This window comes from Bidens hawaiensis, unplaced genomic scaffold (assembly GCF_021521415.1).
Source record: "Bidens hawaiensis isolate Kalapana, Puna unplaced genomic scaffold, B.hawaiensis_p1.1 tig00012136_1, whole genome shotgun sequence".
NCBI classification, from domain to species: domain Eukaryota; kingdom Viridiplantae; phylum Streptophyta; class Magnoliopsida; order Asterales; family Asteraceae; genus Bidens; species Bidens hawaiensis.
Window position 1 is genome coordinate 484075 of NW_027491976.1, and position 18843 is coordinate 502917.

General features: G+C 31.7%; 1 protein-coding gene and 1 non-coding gene across 2 annotated transcripts; one reads left to right on the forward strand and one right to left on the reverse strand.

Moving 5' to 3' along the window:
- Nucleotides 1-209: 209 nt before the first annotated feature.
- LOC143540080 (uncharacterized) lies at nucleotides 210-3250 on the reverse strand. Its single transcript, XM_077033231.1, has 12 exons — nucleotides 3041-3250; nucleotides 2369-2466; nucleotides 2187-2286; nucleotides 1964-2095; nucleotides 1542-1846; nucleotides 1363-1464; nucleotides 1177-1293; nucleotides 985-1041; nucleotides 835-901; nucleotides 689-742; nucleotides 506-580; nucleotides 210-419 (listed from the first exon to the last, which is right to left on the reverse strand). Exons 2-12 carry the CDS (start codon nucleotides 2410-2412, stop codon nucleotides 270-272), a joined length of 1203 nt encoding a protein of 400 aa, XP_076889346.1. The 5' UTR covers nucleotides 2413-2466; nucleotides 3041-3250; the 3' UTR covers nucleotides 210-269.
- Nucleotides 3251-9326: 6076 nt separating this feature from the next.
- Nucleotides 9327-9399, forward strand: TRNAR-ACG (transfer RNA arginine (anticodon ACG)). The gene has a single exon. It is a non-coding gene; the product is annotated as a tRNA-Arg (tRNA).
- Nucleotides 9400-18843: the final 9444 nt, after the last annotated feature.

An 18843-nucleotide genomic window follows, 5' to 3' on the forward strand; every position in this document is an offset into this window, starting at 1 on the left:
TGTTTAGTAGCTTGACGGTAGCTCAAGTTACCGTTTATTTAATAACGTGTGTGTATGATGTATGATGTACTTTCTTCTTTACTACTTATGTATCGAAACTCATTGGAAGTGAATAAGGAATGTTATATTATTATTATTATTATTATTATTATTATTAGCCTCGTAAATCATAAGGTAAGAAACTATAAACATCTAGCTCTATAACTGTTTACATCTGAATAATCACAATGAGATATTATATATGGCAATAGATTTTGTTAAGTTTCTCGCTAATGTGTTGTAATATTCGATGGGTCAACCCCGATTGACTTATAATATTCGTTATCAGCGTTCGACACACGCTCACGAAACATTTTCCACTCGCTTTTGCATCTTTGCCTCACCCCTTGCCATGGTTGTTTCCCATTTTCTCCTTGGCCCTACAAACAAAACAATTAAAGTTGGTCCATACTAAAACTAAAAATCACAAAACCTCACAAGGGCAAAACTGGAAATTATTTTTTACCTGATTTCCAAGTGAAGGTAGGCCTTGATGAACTATCCATTGTGCATCAACAACTCCAATCTTTTCATGTGCAGGCTGTGTCGCAAATTTTATATAAACAAATAATGTATAACCGGTTAGCTTCACGCTTTTTTTTTTTTCATAAAATGGCGAGATTAGATTAAACGAGAGACGGTTAAATACCTCAACACATTTCTGGAGGGCAAAATCAAGACCCCATCCATGAACCAAGTCATTCTGCATTTATTATTTGTTAGTAAAAAGTTAAAATTTTCAAAAAAAGTAACAAAATTAACGTTTTGACCATTTTGCTATTTCTATTAATATACCTGGATTAAATGCCACACGCAACGCCAAGCCTCTCGTGAAAAAACCGGAGCCATAATCTCTACAAACCTATAGACATATAAATTGTTTCTCGAATCACAACTAAATCATTATTTATTTATAAATTCATCGACAAAATAGATTGAACATACCCAGCACATGGAGGCAAATGCGGGTCACTGCACCAGCCCGGTTTCTCCTCTGTTTCTCTACAAGTAACATTAATATTAACACTAGCATACAGGCGAAAAGATATAACCTTTTAAAAATCTTTAGTTACTTATGCTAACAAGTAACAACAAACAATATTATTGTGTTAAAAACCAAAAAAATATAACACTTACTTATGAACTTCACGATCTCCACGTCTTCGGGTCATTTGCCATGTTAAACCCCGACTGCTACGGTCCAATCCTGGCTGAGATATTTCTAATCCATGCTTCCTCACAAGTTTAATATATCTGATATATTAAAAAAAAATTAAAAAACTTCAAGAAATTTATAAATAAAAATTCACTAAAACCACTCACTCTTCAGCATCAAAATGGTCAACCCCGAGATCTTCGTCCCAGATAAATATGTAGTCATATGGCGCGACAATGTCGGGATGAAGAAATCTTTTTGCATACCACCTTTAAAACAAAAATGTAAACGTTCACAAAGTCAAAGTCAAACTCATGAAGTGGATTTAATAGTGAAAATGTGTTACCATTTTGTTTGTTTTGCTACACTTATATGAATGGCGCGTTTTGACCATTCGAATTCATCCCATTCGGTTGTTTTACCGTCATAATGAAACAGAAGAATTGTGAAATTCTCCGAAAACTTCTTGACTGCCTTATCTATGTTAGGTTTCTGATTCTCACCGACAGTGAACGTTACAAGATACTTTGGCTTGATCATTATGTCCTCGCTAGGTTTACCGAACAATCTGCGAGGAAAGAAATCCGACTCGGCTGCAAGAATAGCAGGAGGCAATCTTTCTGCGCCACGTGGATTAGACGAGACCCAAATCTGCATAATTTTTATCATTTCACAAAACTTTTAGAGCCCGTTTCATAAAAACTCTATCTTGATTCAAAAATAATAAACTTTACCAACAAAATAAAGACTAAAATCAAATATGTATACCTTTGATGGATCACCATGTGTTGCCTTTGAGCTATTATCCTGTGTGACAGATATCACGTTTAATATCGTTTGTGTCGAGTGGCCTGAGTTTTTGTCCCAAAGGTATGTATCGATCGGAGGAATGAGTTTAATCTATCAAATTTAACCAACAAAAATTTTGTTATAATTTATAAAAGTAAGCAAAAATGCAAGTCGGGTCGGGTAACGGGTCAAAAGGTAGTACCTTTGATGGTGAGAAAGCTGGAAATGATGACCCGATGAAGAAACCGAAAAGAACACCAAGTGATATAGTTGCAAGAAGCCTTCCAAACTCATTTGATTTCCTGAAAGTTGCATTTTTTCGAAATTAATAAACATAAAATAACTTCTATTAAATATCCAAAAAGATTCGACATATATACAAACCTTCGATTAGCGTTTCCCTTTCGTTTAATTCCTTCGAAATCCATTCTAACAAAAACAAACTAATCTGCAAAACCAGCTTTGCATTCTCTTTATAAACCCTGAAAAAACCAAAAAACACTTGTAAAATAAAAGCATCAAGAAAACTTGATATAATACTTTTAAACAACCAAAACTACAACTTTAAATCAAAACCGAAACAAACTCGATATCTCCAGAAAAACAGAGGAATAAAGCTAGCACCTTTTTCTTCCTTTGTTCATTATTTGTAAGGTACTTATAGAAAATAAAATTCCACGCATAAAAAGAAAAAAAAAAGACCAAATGAAATGCCCATTAAAAATAAATTCATGTGCTTCATCCCCAATTTCCTCCACAAGTTACTTGATTTACAGGCTATTGAACTAATCATGTGCCTACTTTTACCAAATTAACATGATATACATATTATCCCCAACACCATTTTTTTATAAAACAATAATCCCTAGAGTCAAATACAAAAATACTCAAATTAAAACATAACATATTAAGTTATTAACATGTATGATGTGATTGCTTACATGCAAAGACACAAACTTTATGTGATCATTTGCTTAAAACATAAAAACCATTCACTCTTTTCTGTTACTAATAACTACCAAAAAGTAAAATTATTATTATTATTAGAAAAAGTACCTGAAAACAGTTTTTGGGGTTGATGATTTTATGCAAAAGAAATTATGGGTAACGAATATTATTGCTTTGATTGTGGAAAAGTTTGAGTTTTTTGTGTTGTGAATGATTGAATATGTGTTGCTTTTTGTGTATAAATTTAAAGATGGTTTTTGGGAAGAAGAAGACTTTGTTGCATCAGTTTCAACTTTCAACATGGAAAGTGAATAGAAGCAGTTTAAGTCTTATTAAGTGGGGTCCTAAATTTAAGTATTTGATTTTCGTAAGGTGATAGAGGGTAAACTAACGGTTAGTTTATTTTAGTTTATTTTAGTTGCTATAAAACCGGTTTTTTTTATAACCGGTTTGAAAACCGGTTTGGGCTCGAAAAAGTATAACCGATATACAAACCGGCGGTTTGTAAACCGGTCAAACCGGTTTAAAAAAAACCGGTTTTTTAAATAACCGGTTTCCGGTTTAAACCGGCAAACCGGTTCGGGGACCGGTTTTTTTGACCACGTCTAAACTAACCCTTTAAATAATTGTTAAATATAAATATTCCCTCGTTGTTAAATAAAAAATTAATAATTAATACTTTTTTAGAAACATATTTCAATTTTGATTAGCGACCGGTTGTGTTTTTACGTTTTTGAAACCGTTTTGTTTTCTGTTATGTATGATTGTACGCGCACAATACCAAGTTAATCGAACACATAGATGATCTAACGAAAAATTTATTGTGTTTTTAATAAAAGATTAAGAAATGGAGTGGATTCGTAAATTCAATATGTGTTAAGACATGAGTATTGTTAAATTTAGTAAAAAAATTACTATTATGGATTTCGGCTATATACTAAAAATGGTCGACTTAAGCTAAGTCTAGAAGTGAATGTTTGGCGGTAGGTTAATCGAACGTTTAGTGGTCTGTTAGCTGAACTGTTTTATATAGTTAATCAAAATAATTGAATGATTTTCATTTTTCAATAATCGATACTTCAATAAGATTAATAAGATTGGTACTATGAGATATAACTGAATTGTAATAAAGCACCAAATAATAGCTAGAAGGTTGAGATCGATAATAGGAAATTCACCGTTACAACAATGAATGGTGTTTGCTACATCTCATTATGTTCAAATTTACACCTATGTAACGTTACATGTGAATACTTTTTGGTAAGTTAACAACAATCCCGATGCTACACGTAACAAGAATTTGATACATGAATAAGTTTCTTTGCAAATCAATTATAGAAACACATCCTTCCATGAAACATGACTTCTATCACAAGTATTTAAAATTCTAACATGAATCTCAACTTCGCAGCAAGAATATATATAAACGGAATGTGGATTGCATTGGGATATATCCACATATATACACTTACACTATTTTTATAAAATGTGATATACAAGACTTTTAATCGTATATATTACTCTCTCTGTGGTATATGATTATCTTTTTACCTGGCAAACAATTGGTTATTTGTTTACCTCATTTATCTACTTACTGATTTTGTATTAAACGTGTCACACGTATATTATACATTTATACAAGACAATATTAGTTTTATGTATTTTCTGTTGGCCCGGACAGATCAAACAATCTAATCAAACGAACTTATCAAACAAACAAACACGCGATATTAGGGTAACAACCCTCGACTCTTTTCATATAATCAAACGAACATAACAAATGAACCTCACGAACTTATCAAACGTACATGGAGATGAGACTCCTTGACTCTCTTGGCTCTCTCTCTCAACTCTCTCTCAAGTCTCACTAATAAAACTAATAAACTAGACCCTATTTATAGACCCACTAAACTTGCTCTCCAAGATATACCTTTTCTAAACCTACTACAATTCAAATAACTAAATTATAACTTAACAAAATAAACCTTTAACTTTATTAATATTCAAGATTAATCCTTCATTCACCCCCTTAATGTTGAATTATCCATCTCTTTTGTACCACCAAGGTCTTGAATTCCCAATAACGCTCTCAACTCTCCAATTTTAATCATTGGTTCATCTTTGCTCTTTCTTTTCAGTTGTTTGTAAAAAACCTGTTTAACAAATTCTTCACATTCATCATTCAAACCATCTACATTGATCTCAAATACAACTTTGTTCTCCACGTTCTTCTTTCTCACTTTTCTTTTCTTTCTTTGCTCATCAAAACTTGTAGATGGGTTATTCTTTCTTTCTTTATCAGACCCTACTGGGCCTTCCATTCTGACAATTCTTCTCAAACTTTCATTCGGTTCTGACTTTTCATCAACAACTGCTCGATTGTTAACTTTCACACATAGTTCTAAATCTGCAGATTTGTTAGTTGCATCATTCATTTCATTCAGTACAATATCCTTCCTCTCATCATCATCAGTAGCAGATTTCTTGCTTCCTTTCTTCTCACTTATCTTATCAATTTTCTCATCTTCAAGGTTGTTTGAGTCATAAAAACATACCTTAAGATTCTCCGTCTTCTCTTCTTCTTCTTCTTCTGCTGAAGAAATTCTTTCTTTTTCTTCATTCAACATTTCTTTTCCTTCACTCTCTAAAACAACTTGCAAAGCTTCTTATGTCTCTGCAGCTTCCCGAGCCTCCCAAACTTTTCTCTTATGTGATTGTTCTTCTTGAACAATCACATCTAACCTTTCTTTCTCAGCGGCTTCTTGAGCTGCTTTTTCCTCTTCTATCTTTCGTACATAATCAATTCCGAGAAATCGAATCTTCAAAGCACGCCATACTTCTTTAGCATTCATAAGTATGCCAACTTGTACCAAGATATCATCCGGTAGGGTTTGACATATGAACCCCAACGCTGTGTACATATTCCTTTCATCTACAGTCACGCCGACTGTATGTTCAATAACGTCCCAAAAACCATACTCTTTCAGGAATCCCTCCATCTTGGTCGACCATACTTTGTAGTTCGATTTTGTCAATACTGGAAGTCCCTCATTCACCATCGCGTCTTTCCTATCTTTACTTTCTTCTCTGCTTTGCTATTTTCAATTGAAATTGATTCCTAATTTTGAAACCAATCTCCAATAAATAACCAAACACCACAAACCTTTCCTTCTTTCGTCAAGAAACGTTATTTATTACTTTCTTTAAGAACACACTTGATTACTTTCTTATTGCGTATTTTCTTGCTCGCACTTGTTGAATATAAAAAGAAGCTTCACAAACCTTGTCTACTTCCCTTGATTTATAGCAACTAAAATAAACTAATTAATGTATGCGCTTGAACCTTCCGATTAATATTGAAAACTCATAGGAATAACAAATTAATTCTCATAGTATGAATCAAGTGTTTACTCAAAAATTGTGCCAACCAAAGCAGGTAGGAGGTAGCTCGTGAGTAATATGTTGCAATGATTTTTTAATTGATGAACAACAATAAAATCAATATGGCGGCGGCTAGAGTATAAATTTCTAAAAGAGATTAAAGGACAGATACTTTTCACCTTACGTTCGATCGAACACAAACATCAAGGAGCATAAAAATTCTAGCGATACTTCAACGGACGTCTCACTTTTCAATCAGCAAACACCCCGATAACCAAAAACGCAACTTCGATCTTTGAATCAGGATAAACAAATGAGCCTAAGCTCTGATACCAATTGTTGGCCCAGACGGATCAAACAATCTAATCAAACGAACTTATCAAACAAACAAACACGCGATATTAGGGTAACAACCCTCGACTCTTTTCATATAATCAAACGAACATAACAAACGAACCTCACGAACTTATCAAACGTACATGGAGATGAGACTCCTTGACTCTCTTGGCTCTCTCTCAACTCTCTCTCAAGTCTTACTAATAAAACTAATAAACTAGACCCTATTTATAGACCCACTAAACTTGCTCTCCAAAATATACCTTTTCTAAACCTACTACAATTCAAATAACTAAATTATAATTTAACAAAATAAACCTTTAACTTTATTAATATTCAAGATTAATCCTTCGTTTTCATGATAACAATAAATAAAATGTGACATGAAGAATGATACATGTTTCTCTAAAGTACAAAAAAAAAACTATAAAACTCGAAGACGTAAATTATGGGTATATTAACGCCGCTAGATCAAACAAACAAAAAGTCAAAGGAATGGCGATTTGACTTTTCCTATGGCAGCATTCTGAATAGGAATAATTCCACTAGGACTTAATATTTGGACACGTGGCCAAACACTATAATATGATTGGAGGCAGGCTTGAATAAAAGAATGAATGATAATAATCCACATGGCAACTGGTTTGGTCAACAAACTCTTTGTATTGTCTTGGCGTGTTAAACTGGTCAACGACTATTCAAACTTCAATAAATTATATATTCTGATTTTATATATCCTTTTAAGAGAGAAAGAAAAAAAATAAAAAAAACCTAATTTAGAGAGAAAGTTTAAAAATGTACTTATAAACAAATGAACCAACCGAAAACAAAAACCTAGTGAAAAATCATGTAACGGGTGAAACTTTTGATATTTGTATCCTTCTTTATGAACTAACCATTATTTTTTATCGTGTTAGTTCAAAATCTCAATTCAACAACTAGAGTCGTTGGTTTAACCGCCACCCTGGTTTTTAATACATATAATAACACTAAATGTACTTCTAAAATATTTTTAAGACAAACGTGTGAATAAAACTCATGGATACACCGGTGGTTAACATAATACAGTATAATTCTAGGTCAACTAATAAATGCATGAATGTACGTTAAATCAAACAAATAGAGTAGGCAGCATGGCCTTTATCCCTTCTACACGTTCCAAAATATGGGGTCATCTACTTGTGTTGTAAGTTATAACTAATGTTCTCACTTCAACCAGTATAAGAAATACACGGAGAAAAAAACAATTAGGAATTTTCCATATTCGTTAGTGGACATTTAAAAGAGTTAATTATGTGTGTGATTAAAATCTATGTTCTTAATTTCAGCGGCGGTTCACCAGAATACAATATGTTTGGTAAAAATATGTTTAAATGGTCGTAAGAATTCTAAAGATGACATGATATGTTAATAAAGAATTAATTCAAATTCCTTCATGTAAAGAAAGTTAGAAAACCACCATCGGTTCCATACTTATTGAAGTGGTAATAAGACAACGTCAAATTTAAGGGTGTCATGGTTTGTCATATATTCAATACCATTTGATAATTTCATAAAAATATCCTATTACAATAGAGGTAAACACTAAAAAAAACAATAAGTTGTGTCGCAACCCTATTTTGAATGGCAAATCCGATATACTGAAAACAAAGTTATAGTTCTTCTGCGTCGATATGTTATTGTACACAAACAGTTGAACTCTTTTCAGAAATATAACAACATATGGGGCAAGAGAGCCAAATGTATCAAAAACAAATGAAGACATGTTGATTTTCAACACATGCATTCTCTTGCTTAACAATTTTCCGGATTCTACCTTTAACATAATATGTCTAGCAACAAACCCGGCATGACCCCAACACAAAGAGACACTTTAGCAGAGTCCACACAAGCATGCTTTCCCAAACCTTCCAAGTGACCCCACAATATTTAGTTTTTTTTTATTTTATTATTATTATTATTATTATTATTATTATTATTATTCTAGTTTGTAATACCTAAGAGTGGTTTGCTATGCAACCGTTAACCTAGTTAAAACATTGTGTGTTGTATCCTGAACTTTCTTCTTTCTTTTTGTTTATAAGTTTTCTACTCTTATTCGAGTTAATTCAACTCCCTAGAAACTACAAAAACATAATCCCTTTTATTTAATTCCTTCTCGTCATCATCAGAGAAAATAATCAAATTAATTAAGTTCCTTCAAATGGGCTGGTTAATTGGGCCTTATGTGGTTTAGGTTCATGTTCATAACAACTAATTTAGTTACCCTTCCACTTTCAAAAAACATATTTTCAATTACTTAGACTCAACCTGGTACATATATTTTGGTGTCCTGATCCGACAAAAAGTCTATCTTTATAGCCATAAGAACACCGAAAAATCATGACCACGGTGAATAAGAATTTTCGGGCCTGCCACTATCTAAAGGTAAAACTTTGATTGTGTGTTAAATTAAATTTAGTCTAATGTTCTTTGTATCCTTTAGACGATGGCGATCCCATATCTTGATTTTCAGGATATGCTAAAAAATAAATATGATCGACCACTATAGTCCAATGGTATGACTTTGAGCCTAAGCCACCTATACATCTCTAGAGTGTATACATTAACAGATATTGAATACATGAATGGGCTTACCTATAGTTTACTTAAAAGAATGAAACTGCCTTAACAAAAGGACTCCATGGCCCAATGAATAAGGCGATGGTCTACGAAACCAGAGATTCTGGGTTCGATCCCCAGCGGAGTCGCTTTATTATTTTGTTTATTGCTTTAACATATTTATTTTATTATTGTGTTTATTGCTTTAACATATTTATTTTATTATTTTGTTTATTGCTTTAACATATTTATTTTATTATTTTGTTTATTGCTTTAACATATTTATTTTATTATTTTTTTATTGCTTTAACATATTTATTTTATTATTTTTTTATTGCTTTAACATATTTATTCATATACTAGGTTAGAACCCGTGTAACACACGGGTTAAATTAAATAAAAAAACAACTTTAAAGCAAACAAATGTTTTGATAATTTAAAAACAAATATTACAAAATTAATTATTGCAAACCATAAAGCATTATTCTTAAACAATAATTAGAACTTGTCAAATGTCAAACCAACTAATCAAACATAATAATAATAACAACAACAACTACCAACGTAAATGTGTTTACCCGTAAAACAAAATTGGAACCCTCAAACTAAAACAAACTCAAATTTTGTGTTGTTATTGCAAACCATAAACTCTTATTACTCATAAACCATTAAAACTTTTATACTGTCAAACCAACCAAACAAACAATCATCAACGTCGCACGAAACCTATTTTTCCTTAGATTTATTACTTGAATTTGCAACAACATCATAATCAATGTCATAGATATCTCCAACTTTCCTTTTTAAATTGAATGGCGGAGAACTTTGACAGTTTGTGTCACCATTTGAATGTATGTAATTTTTACATGTTTTATCAAACCTTTATATAAACACACTCACATACAAAAATTATGAAGTAACACACCATCATATGTTAATTAGTTCTTTTGAAGTCAACATTGAGTAGTTTACTAAGGTATAATTTAAATAAACTAACTATTTTATGTAATTAGCAACTAATAGTTTTAATTAACCAAACAAAACCATTGAACTTTAAAACTAATAATCGTATGAAACCATTAATCGATCAAACAAATGAATACAAAAATAACTTTGTCAATACAACATCTTTGCCATTTGAGTTACAGTCCCACTTTATGCCAATTTCTTTATATACCAACAATACAGTATATTATAGATTTAGATTAATACCGAAAAGCATCGGTTTCAAAATAAATATAGCTAAAGAGATAACTTCATTAGAAAGGAACTCCAGAAGAAAGTTTACCTATTTAATGCAGTATATTACCCTTTTTGCTTGATTAGTTTTCTGAGTTTCTAAACCTTATCTTCACCTTAATATACCGAACATAACTTATTTTCAAATTGAGAAGATCTAATCATCGACTCGCAATTCAAATATTATGACCCGAAACCAAAGTCCTAAAATTGCACATAACAGAAATCCCGAATTATCAGTTTCACCATAAACAATCTGTAAAAAAAATTCCCTTACTAACATTTGACCAAAATGCCCCTGGTGCATAATAATCCTTTTTGCAGTCTATTGATCCTTTACCTGATGCCAAACAATGTCTGTATTTCTTTATATTTACTCAAGCAACTTGTATGCATATGCCATTCCTGTACCCTAAAACATTAAAAAACAAAAGGTAAAAGCATTAAACATGCATAAATATTAAGATTACAAAATAAGACAAAATGGAAAAAACTATCAAAAGAAAATAAACTACTTGCTCATTAGCGACAATCATTTCAATATAAAATGCATAATTTAGATTCTCACATGTATGATAAGAAATAAAAAATTGTATGTGATGCATAATCACCAGTTTATGAAAATCATCCTAACATTAGTTTAAATACAATATGTAGAAGCATTATCAAGTTCTATCTTTGCTATTAAGTTAAGTTGTATTCGTTCTAGAAAATCCTCATTATCCGTCGGTTTTCCTTACATATATCTAAAAGTAAAAAAAAATCAATATAATAATGATTCTAACAACATGGCCAATATTAATAAAAAGGTGAATATATAAAACTAAGCTTACAATTTTTTGTCAATCTTCATTGTGTAATTTGTTGTGTAGAGGCGAAATTCTCATTGGTGATACCTGTATTAAGAAAACGAAAGATGATAATTTTACCGAATAAATAAACATTCGGAGGTAATCAATATCAATAATGAATAATAAGAATTAGAGTTTAGAGAAATTTACCATCATTACTATCAATATTGATAGATGTTGAAGACATCATAGTGTCACCGTTGAAGGACATCATCCCCGTAAAAACAACAAAAGTCCATAAATATTCATTAAAAATTCTGTAAAAATAAAATAAATACAAACTTGATTGACGTCTTTGTTTGTTAAGTCAGAGGGTGTTATGTTCCGAATTTCATCGTTGACATTGCCTATCCGAAGACATTTATTGGATAATTTATAACACAATTAGTCCTATATTATTAACCAGAGAAGTGATGACAGAACTATTGTAAATAGGCTTTTTGGAACCGATATTACCCGGATGAAGAAGACATAATCTGATTGGTAACTGCGTTAAATTTGTTAAAGAAAACTAAAAAACAGAAATAACGTAACACTAAATGCTTTTAAGGTTAACATAAACATAATAAAAAAATACAAATGAAACAAATCTCTAATGTATATTAAGATCCCAATCAACTATAAATGTTTCAACTTGATTGAATGCAATATACACACTTTATGCCTCATGTGGGATAAGGTGCCACACCTCACAAAATCACATGACATCATATAACTGACCTATTGCAATTGGCGTTCTACCTCTTCCAAATTATAATGTTGTCGGAAAACTCACCGAACACCGTTAAAAAAATAGGTTAGAAAACTTACCGGGCGCGACAATATCTTGTAATCAACTAAAACAACATATAACTATTTGACATAATATGGACATATCACATATTTAACATTTTGAATTTGAGGTTGATATTTGTGGTGTGTGATTGATTTATTATGAATAAAAAATAGCTATAATCAGAAATCCAGAATATTTTGTTTGATAGAACAAATTGATCAAATTCTAGGTATCAATGAAATTAGCTATACATACCATCAAGTCACAAAAGATGAACATATCATTATACAACACCTAGTCAATCTAACACATATCATTATTACGATTACAATCAAAATCATCCATATAATTATAACAATAACCTAAATCAAAATCATTCATCTAAAATCTCAATCGCAAGCTCTATTTGATTCAAATTACAATAACATTATCTTTATAAAATATGTTTTTATTAGAATATGCGTTTTAATTATTTACCGATTAATACAATTACAAAGATTGATCGATTGAACCTGTTAATAGAATCATAAAGATCGATCGATTGAACCTGATTTAACCTGTGATGTGAAGGTGAATCGTTCGAATCCGATTGAAATTGCGAATCAGATTGAATATGATTAGGTAAGACGATTGAATATGTGAATTGGATTACAAATATTTGAATATGTCAAAGTTTCTATATAGGAAAGTAGAATTTTGGACCCTCACGTTGCCGGGCAGGGGGGGGGGGTGGATTTCGTGGACTGGGCGTTATGACGGCGAGTAGACATGAATTGGCCCGGGCGGTACGGAGGCGAGTAGACGTGGGCTGGGCCAATTTCGTTAAAGTTTTTTACTGTACCGAAACTAAAACAAAAAACACCTGTTGGTACCGGGCGTTATGACGGCGAGTAGACGTGAATTAGGTCGGTCCCGGTTACTGGAACTAAATGTAAAATAATCACTATATAAATATCAAAGTTAATACATGGTTCGTTTAAGTTGATTATAGTCTTTATTTTTATATTTAAAATTGAATAAAATTAATGGTGCATGAACACAAACTAATGATGTATAGAATTCAAGTAGCAATTAAGGTAGGTGGGTACTACATCATCAACATGTTGTACAATCTATAATGTCATCAAACCTTTCAAATTGTTATATATATAATTTGTAATATGGTCCGATTGTCAAGCATAAGTTGGCTTCGAATGGTAATTGGGTAGGTGGATAATCACTTAGTCACAGTCAAGTTTTCAAGTGAAACTTTTAAGCTTATTAAAGTCTTTTGTCGCCTAAAATACTGGCGTGCGTCCACATTTATGTTGTACGCTAAGTCAGAATATAAGTTAAAATAATTAAAACTAGGGTATAGCCCGCATGACACGTGGGTGAAATAACATGTCACTTAAAATAATCAACTTAAACATCAATTTAGACAAACATATATTTCTTTAACTATTAAAATTTGATAGATTTACATTATCACTAAACACATCACCATACCAACCAAAAATAAATAGATTTACATAGTCTTAATATTAAAACTTTCAAATTACAAGAAGTTAATTTAAGCATAACAACCATTACACATCAACAAAATAACTCATAATGTTTTTTGTTGTTAAACCATCATCAACATCTTGAAAACATTAAACAAAAGAAAATTATTTTTCCTAATACACCTGAAAATTGTTACAACATAATAACAAATTATATAAAATATAAACCACACAATACAACATGTATAATAATTAGTAACATATAAACATTACTAAATGTGTTATATAGAACCAATAAATCTTAACTTCCAAATTATAGTTATTAGAAAGTGTAAAGATGTGTTGACCATCTACTACTTGTATTAAATCTTACAACAATATCTAAAGAATTTATATTGAAAATGTATATTTAGAATGGTTTACTATATTTAAGATGAATCAAAATCAGTTAACAAAGACAATAATAAGTTGCTTAATTTAAAAATGAAATAATAATAATAAGAATAATATATAAACATTAAACTCTCTCCTTAATTATCGTTTTTATAGTCAAACATTATAATATATTTGAATTTCAAATTAGTGAAAAATAAAATATTAACATTTTTAGAAACTTCTAGAATATATTATATTTGGAAAAATAAAAGATTGATCATAAAACAAAGTATATTTAGAATCTATGATTATATACTATTATATAATTTTATGTAATATTATATAATTTCAGATCACGAATGAACACCTTAACAATCTTTTCTCATATAACAATATCTAGATAATTAGAGACTGTTATAATATAATCGTAAGAAATTCATAATTAGTTTAATTGAGATAAATAATAAATAATAAAATATGTTGATTTTGAAAACGAAAAGGTGGCCCGATACGTTTACCAGTTATGGGTAAACCGGTCAGTTTTAAACGATTAGAAATCCAAGGCTAGCTTTCTAGATTTACCAATGTCAGACTTTAAAAACTTTGAAATCAAAAGGCTTATGCATCATTCCAAGCAGCACCATTTAAGCCACACAAAGTTGCTCATATTTCTAAAATAATAAATATAAGAAAAACATGTAATAAAAAAAACCATGTGTCTAATTAGTACCTGCAATTGACGTCGAATTGTTGCACATATTTTAAGTTTGAAGTTGCCCATTGCCTAGTAATAGAAAACTATAAATGAGTTCAACCAAATTCTCAAAATTAATGATATCATCATATAACATATCCAAATATGTGAGCAAAGATTTTGGTCGATGGGAAAACTTTGTTTTATGAGACTTACTAAACAAATATAAGAATAAACCAAATAAAGTGTAAATAATATAGTACAGATATATATAGACTTACTTGAAGATTATTCATAAAGAATTCAATTGCAGCATTTGTTTCACAAAGTCCATTCTGCACGAAAAAACCAAAAAGAACATAAAGATAATAAAATTTTAAAATGCAATTAAGTTCCAAACAAAAAATATAAATCAAGATGGAACTGTTTTTGTTATTATAATCGAATGATACAACACAACATGACTAATAGATATAGAGGGTTATGCGCACCACAACCTTTGCTATAAACTAATGTAGATATTTGTGGCATCCCATCCAAATGGGTTATCTTCACCAACTCTGCGTGCCTACTACATAACAAAAAAAATGGGTCATTTGGTTATTTACATTACATACATTGTAGAGGGTAGGTTATGGGGTCGATGATGGAAATAATGTGAAGAATTGCCTACTCATCATGTGTAACATCCCCAAATTTTCGATCCAAATTTAACAACTTCGAAAAGTTGAGGGATCAAAAATAAATAATCAAAGACAAGTCATGAGAAAATATTAAATAAGTAAATATAAGAAAAATAAGGAAATAAAAATATTTTATAAGTTAAGTATTTCCATAAGAAAAAAATAAGGAAACTCCATCCCACATGGAAAGTGGTAAAGAAATGGAAGCTCTTTATAATGAAGAGATTTTCCATAGTAATATTCTTTTATAAATATCATGCACCAAGTGATCTTATCGGAGGATGCGTAGCACCCGACGCGCACACTCACGCGCTTGGGCGAGGGCGAGGGCGAGGCGAGGACGATGGCGACGAGTCCAAGAAGACGATGGTCCAGGGACCCATCGCGCTACACGATGAGTCCAAGAAGACGGCCATCGTATACCGCGATGGACCGTAATGAGTCAGGGACACGTGGCAATACGACGAGACACGTGGCAGAACGTGTCAGACCACGTGGCAGAACGTGTCAGACCACGTGGCGACACGTGGCAGACGTGTCAGGCCACGTGGCAAGACCTCAGAAATGTGGGCGTCGCGATACGCGACGGAGTCAGGGAAGAGCCCATCGCGTACCGCGACGGGACACAAATTCAGCTATAAATATGAGGGGGTCACGGCTCATTTGCATGCACACCTTCACTCTCTCTCTAGAAAATTACTCTCTCTATACCTCGGTTTGCGTGCCGAACATCGTTTTGCGTGCCACCAACCCGACAAATATTACCTCGTAATCCGTGCCAAATACCCGGCGTTTTACTAGAAGTGCGTGCCACCCAAAAGTAACCCGACATTCCGCCTCGAAGCACGTGCACGACCCTGCGACATCTGAACATCGTCTCGATTTGCATGCCAAGAAGGGTTTATCAAGAACGCCTCGATAAACGTGCGTATAGAGTAGAAGTGTTGCCCGTATAAACTTAGGAATATCTAACTCCGAATACCCGTGCGAGGTAGGGGTTCTGCCTAAGTTATTATTTTATTATTATTATAAATGGCTTAGACCATAGTCGGGGTATAGCCCAAACCTTGATTACGAGTAAGATAAAATAACTTTTCTTAAGCGAAGGTTATAGTTAAAATAGTATTTATTTATTATTAAGAAATATAATATTCATAAAGAAAGAGTATAAAGTTAATGTTTCTTCTTGAAGAAGAAATATAGTATGAATATGATAAACAAACAAAGGGACTAAAGGTCCAAATGTTTTGAATAAACAAATATTTTTATCAAGGTTAAAGTTATACAAAACGGACTAAAGGTCTGAAGCTAGATCGATGATCTAGTTATTTATATAAAGGTTATTCTCGTACTATAGGTCCGAGGTAACAAAACAAGAAGAAGGAATCAGAAAACATGAATCAGTAACAGAAACTGATTATAAACAGAAAAGGTGAATACGCCCCAAACCTTTTATACTGAGTCAGAATGTTTGCATAGGATTTACGAATCCTTAAAACTTTGTGTTACAATAATAAGAAACGGACACTCTGATTAAGAGTATACATGTGTCTGGATCCAAACATACATGGTGACTCGAAGTTCCCCGAGGCCATGCATATCATCAACATGCCTCTGAAGGTCTACGGGACTGTTCAGATAAATGATATTGTGTATATAATTAATTGTACAAGGTACTTAGGGTAATTTTATCCCAATTTAGTTGGGTGCCTAATGAGTAGTCACAAAGGTATTATTGTTGGTTTCACAAAGGTATTGAAAAGATATTTTTAGAGTCAGCGTTATTCACCAGCTTTGTGCTGACGTATTTTCCCACTCATGTTACAGGGAACGAGAAAGGTTAGAACAGACAAGCAAGAAGGAATAGAAGATTGGAGTTATAGTCATTAGATGCTATCTGGTGGCTCAGATATTTTTGGAAATATTATAAAAGGAGATATGTTTTATAAAGAAATATATTTGAAATATCAAACGGGTATTTAACCCGAGTTTTTAATAAGTTTTCAATATAATAATATTTTAAAGACTTCCGCTATAAACCGCAACTCTGATGTATTTATAAAACAGGTACCAACTATTGGTCACACGCCTAGGCCCTAAGATGGGGGTGTGACATCATGTATGTTATATATTGATTGGATAATAGTTTATTTTTGTTAAAGTTCGTAACATAGAAATTGTTATAAATGAAATTTAATACCAGACGTAACAACATGCATAACTCAAGACAATATATTTATAGATAATAACTGAATATAGATTATAAATTCTTATATGTGGAAGGTGAATATTATAATTTAATATGTATTTTAATTTTAAAAATCAATATTATATTTAGTTTAGTAAATTTAGTATATTTATAATTAGTAAATGTTAATAAAAAATTAGTAATTTTATAATTAGTATTTCAGGAATATTAAATTAAAGATTAAAGATCATAACCCAATAAAATATTAAAGAGTACTGAATCAAAATTGGCTGGAAAAATATTAAAAATTGGACGGAAATTATGTTTCTTAATATTTAGTAAAGAAAAAAAAATAAAAAATTGGATAGAAAAAAAACATAAAGTAGACAGAATTTTAGAACTGGACAAACAAAATAATAAAAAGCTAGCCGGAGACCTGTCCACCTATGGAAGTGAAGAATAACATGGTAGATTAAAAAATTGATGGTGAATAATGTAGAAGTCGGAATATGAGCGCCGGAATTAGAGTTGAATTTGAGCGGCGGAATTAGGGTTAGTATGTTCGTGAAGAGGTTAGAGAGAAAAATGACTGGTTGCATTGGTTGTGGGTTATGGAAAATGGAGCGGGTTATGTATTTTAAGTTTGTGGTAAATATGACACGTGACATCATTAGAGAGACTCTTAGAATGGAAATATGGTGAGTTGGAGGCCTAGGTGGACAAGCTAGTAGAATGTCATGTGAAAGAATGTATTGCTTTAATAGTATTTAAAAATAATTATGTGTATATTGTGCAACATGTGGCGGATAAAAACGAAACTGTGAGTCTATTATGTATCACTTGTCATTTATCAACTAAAATATTTTTGTCTCATGCAACAAGACACTCATAGTTGTGTGCTAAGAAGCAAAGCAATTGACAAGATACGTTGTGTGACAATCGTGCAAGAGTATGGAAATTATGTGCCGGAAAGAAAACCAATTTATACTTGGTATTTGAATGTTTATCATATCAATCAATGCTTCTTTTTCCCTCAACAAATTTTAAAACGTCGATTAATATTATATTTTACGGTGGACTAGTGGTGGAACCGTGGAAGTCAGTAGTTTGTCATTGATGTTAATATCGCCTATCATGGATTAGTGTCGTGTATTTTGGTAAAGGTATGGTTTGAAATTTTTTATTGATATTGAATAATGTATAAATTATAAAATGTATAGCTAGTAGTTGATATTATCCTTCTATTGTTAGGCTTAATAATCCACATCTAAATGTGGAACCAAACGGGGATTGCATTTGCCGTC

Excerpts from the sequence above, each read along its gene's own strand:
- LOC143540080 (XM_077033231.1), bottom strand. The coding sequence starts at position 2,412 with ATGGATTTCGAAGGAATTAAACGAAAGGGAAACGCTAATCGAAG. Across the intron at positions 1,042-1,176 it reads GGAGATCGTGAAGTTCATAA|AGAAACAGAGGAGAAACCGG; the intron begins GTAAGTGTTATA and ends TGTTACTTGTAG. Across the intron at positions 581-688 it reads CCCTCCAGAAATGTGTTGAG|CCTGCACATGAAAAGATTGG; the intron begins GTATTTAACCGT and ends TTTGCGACACAG.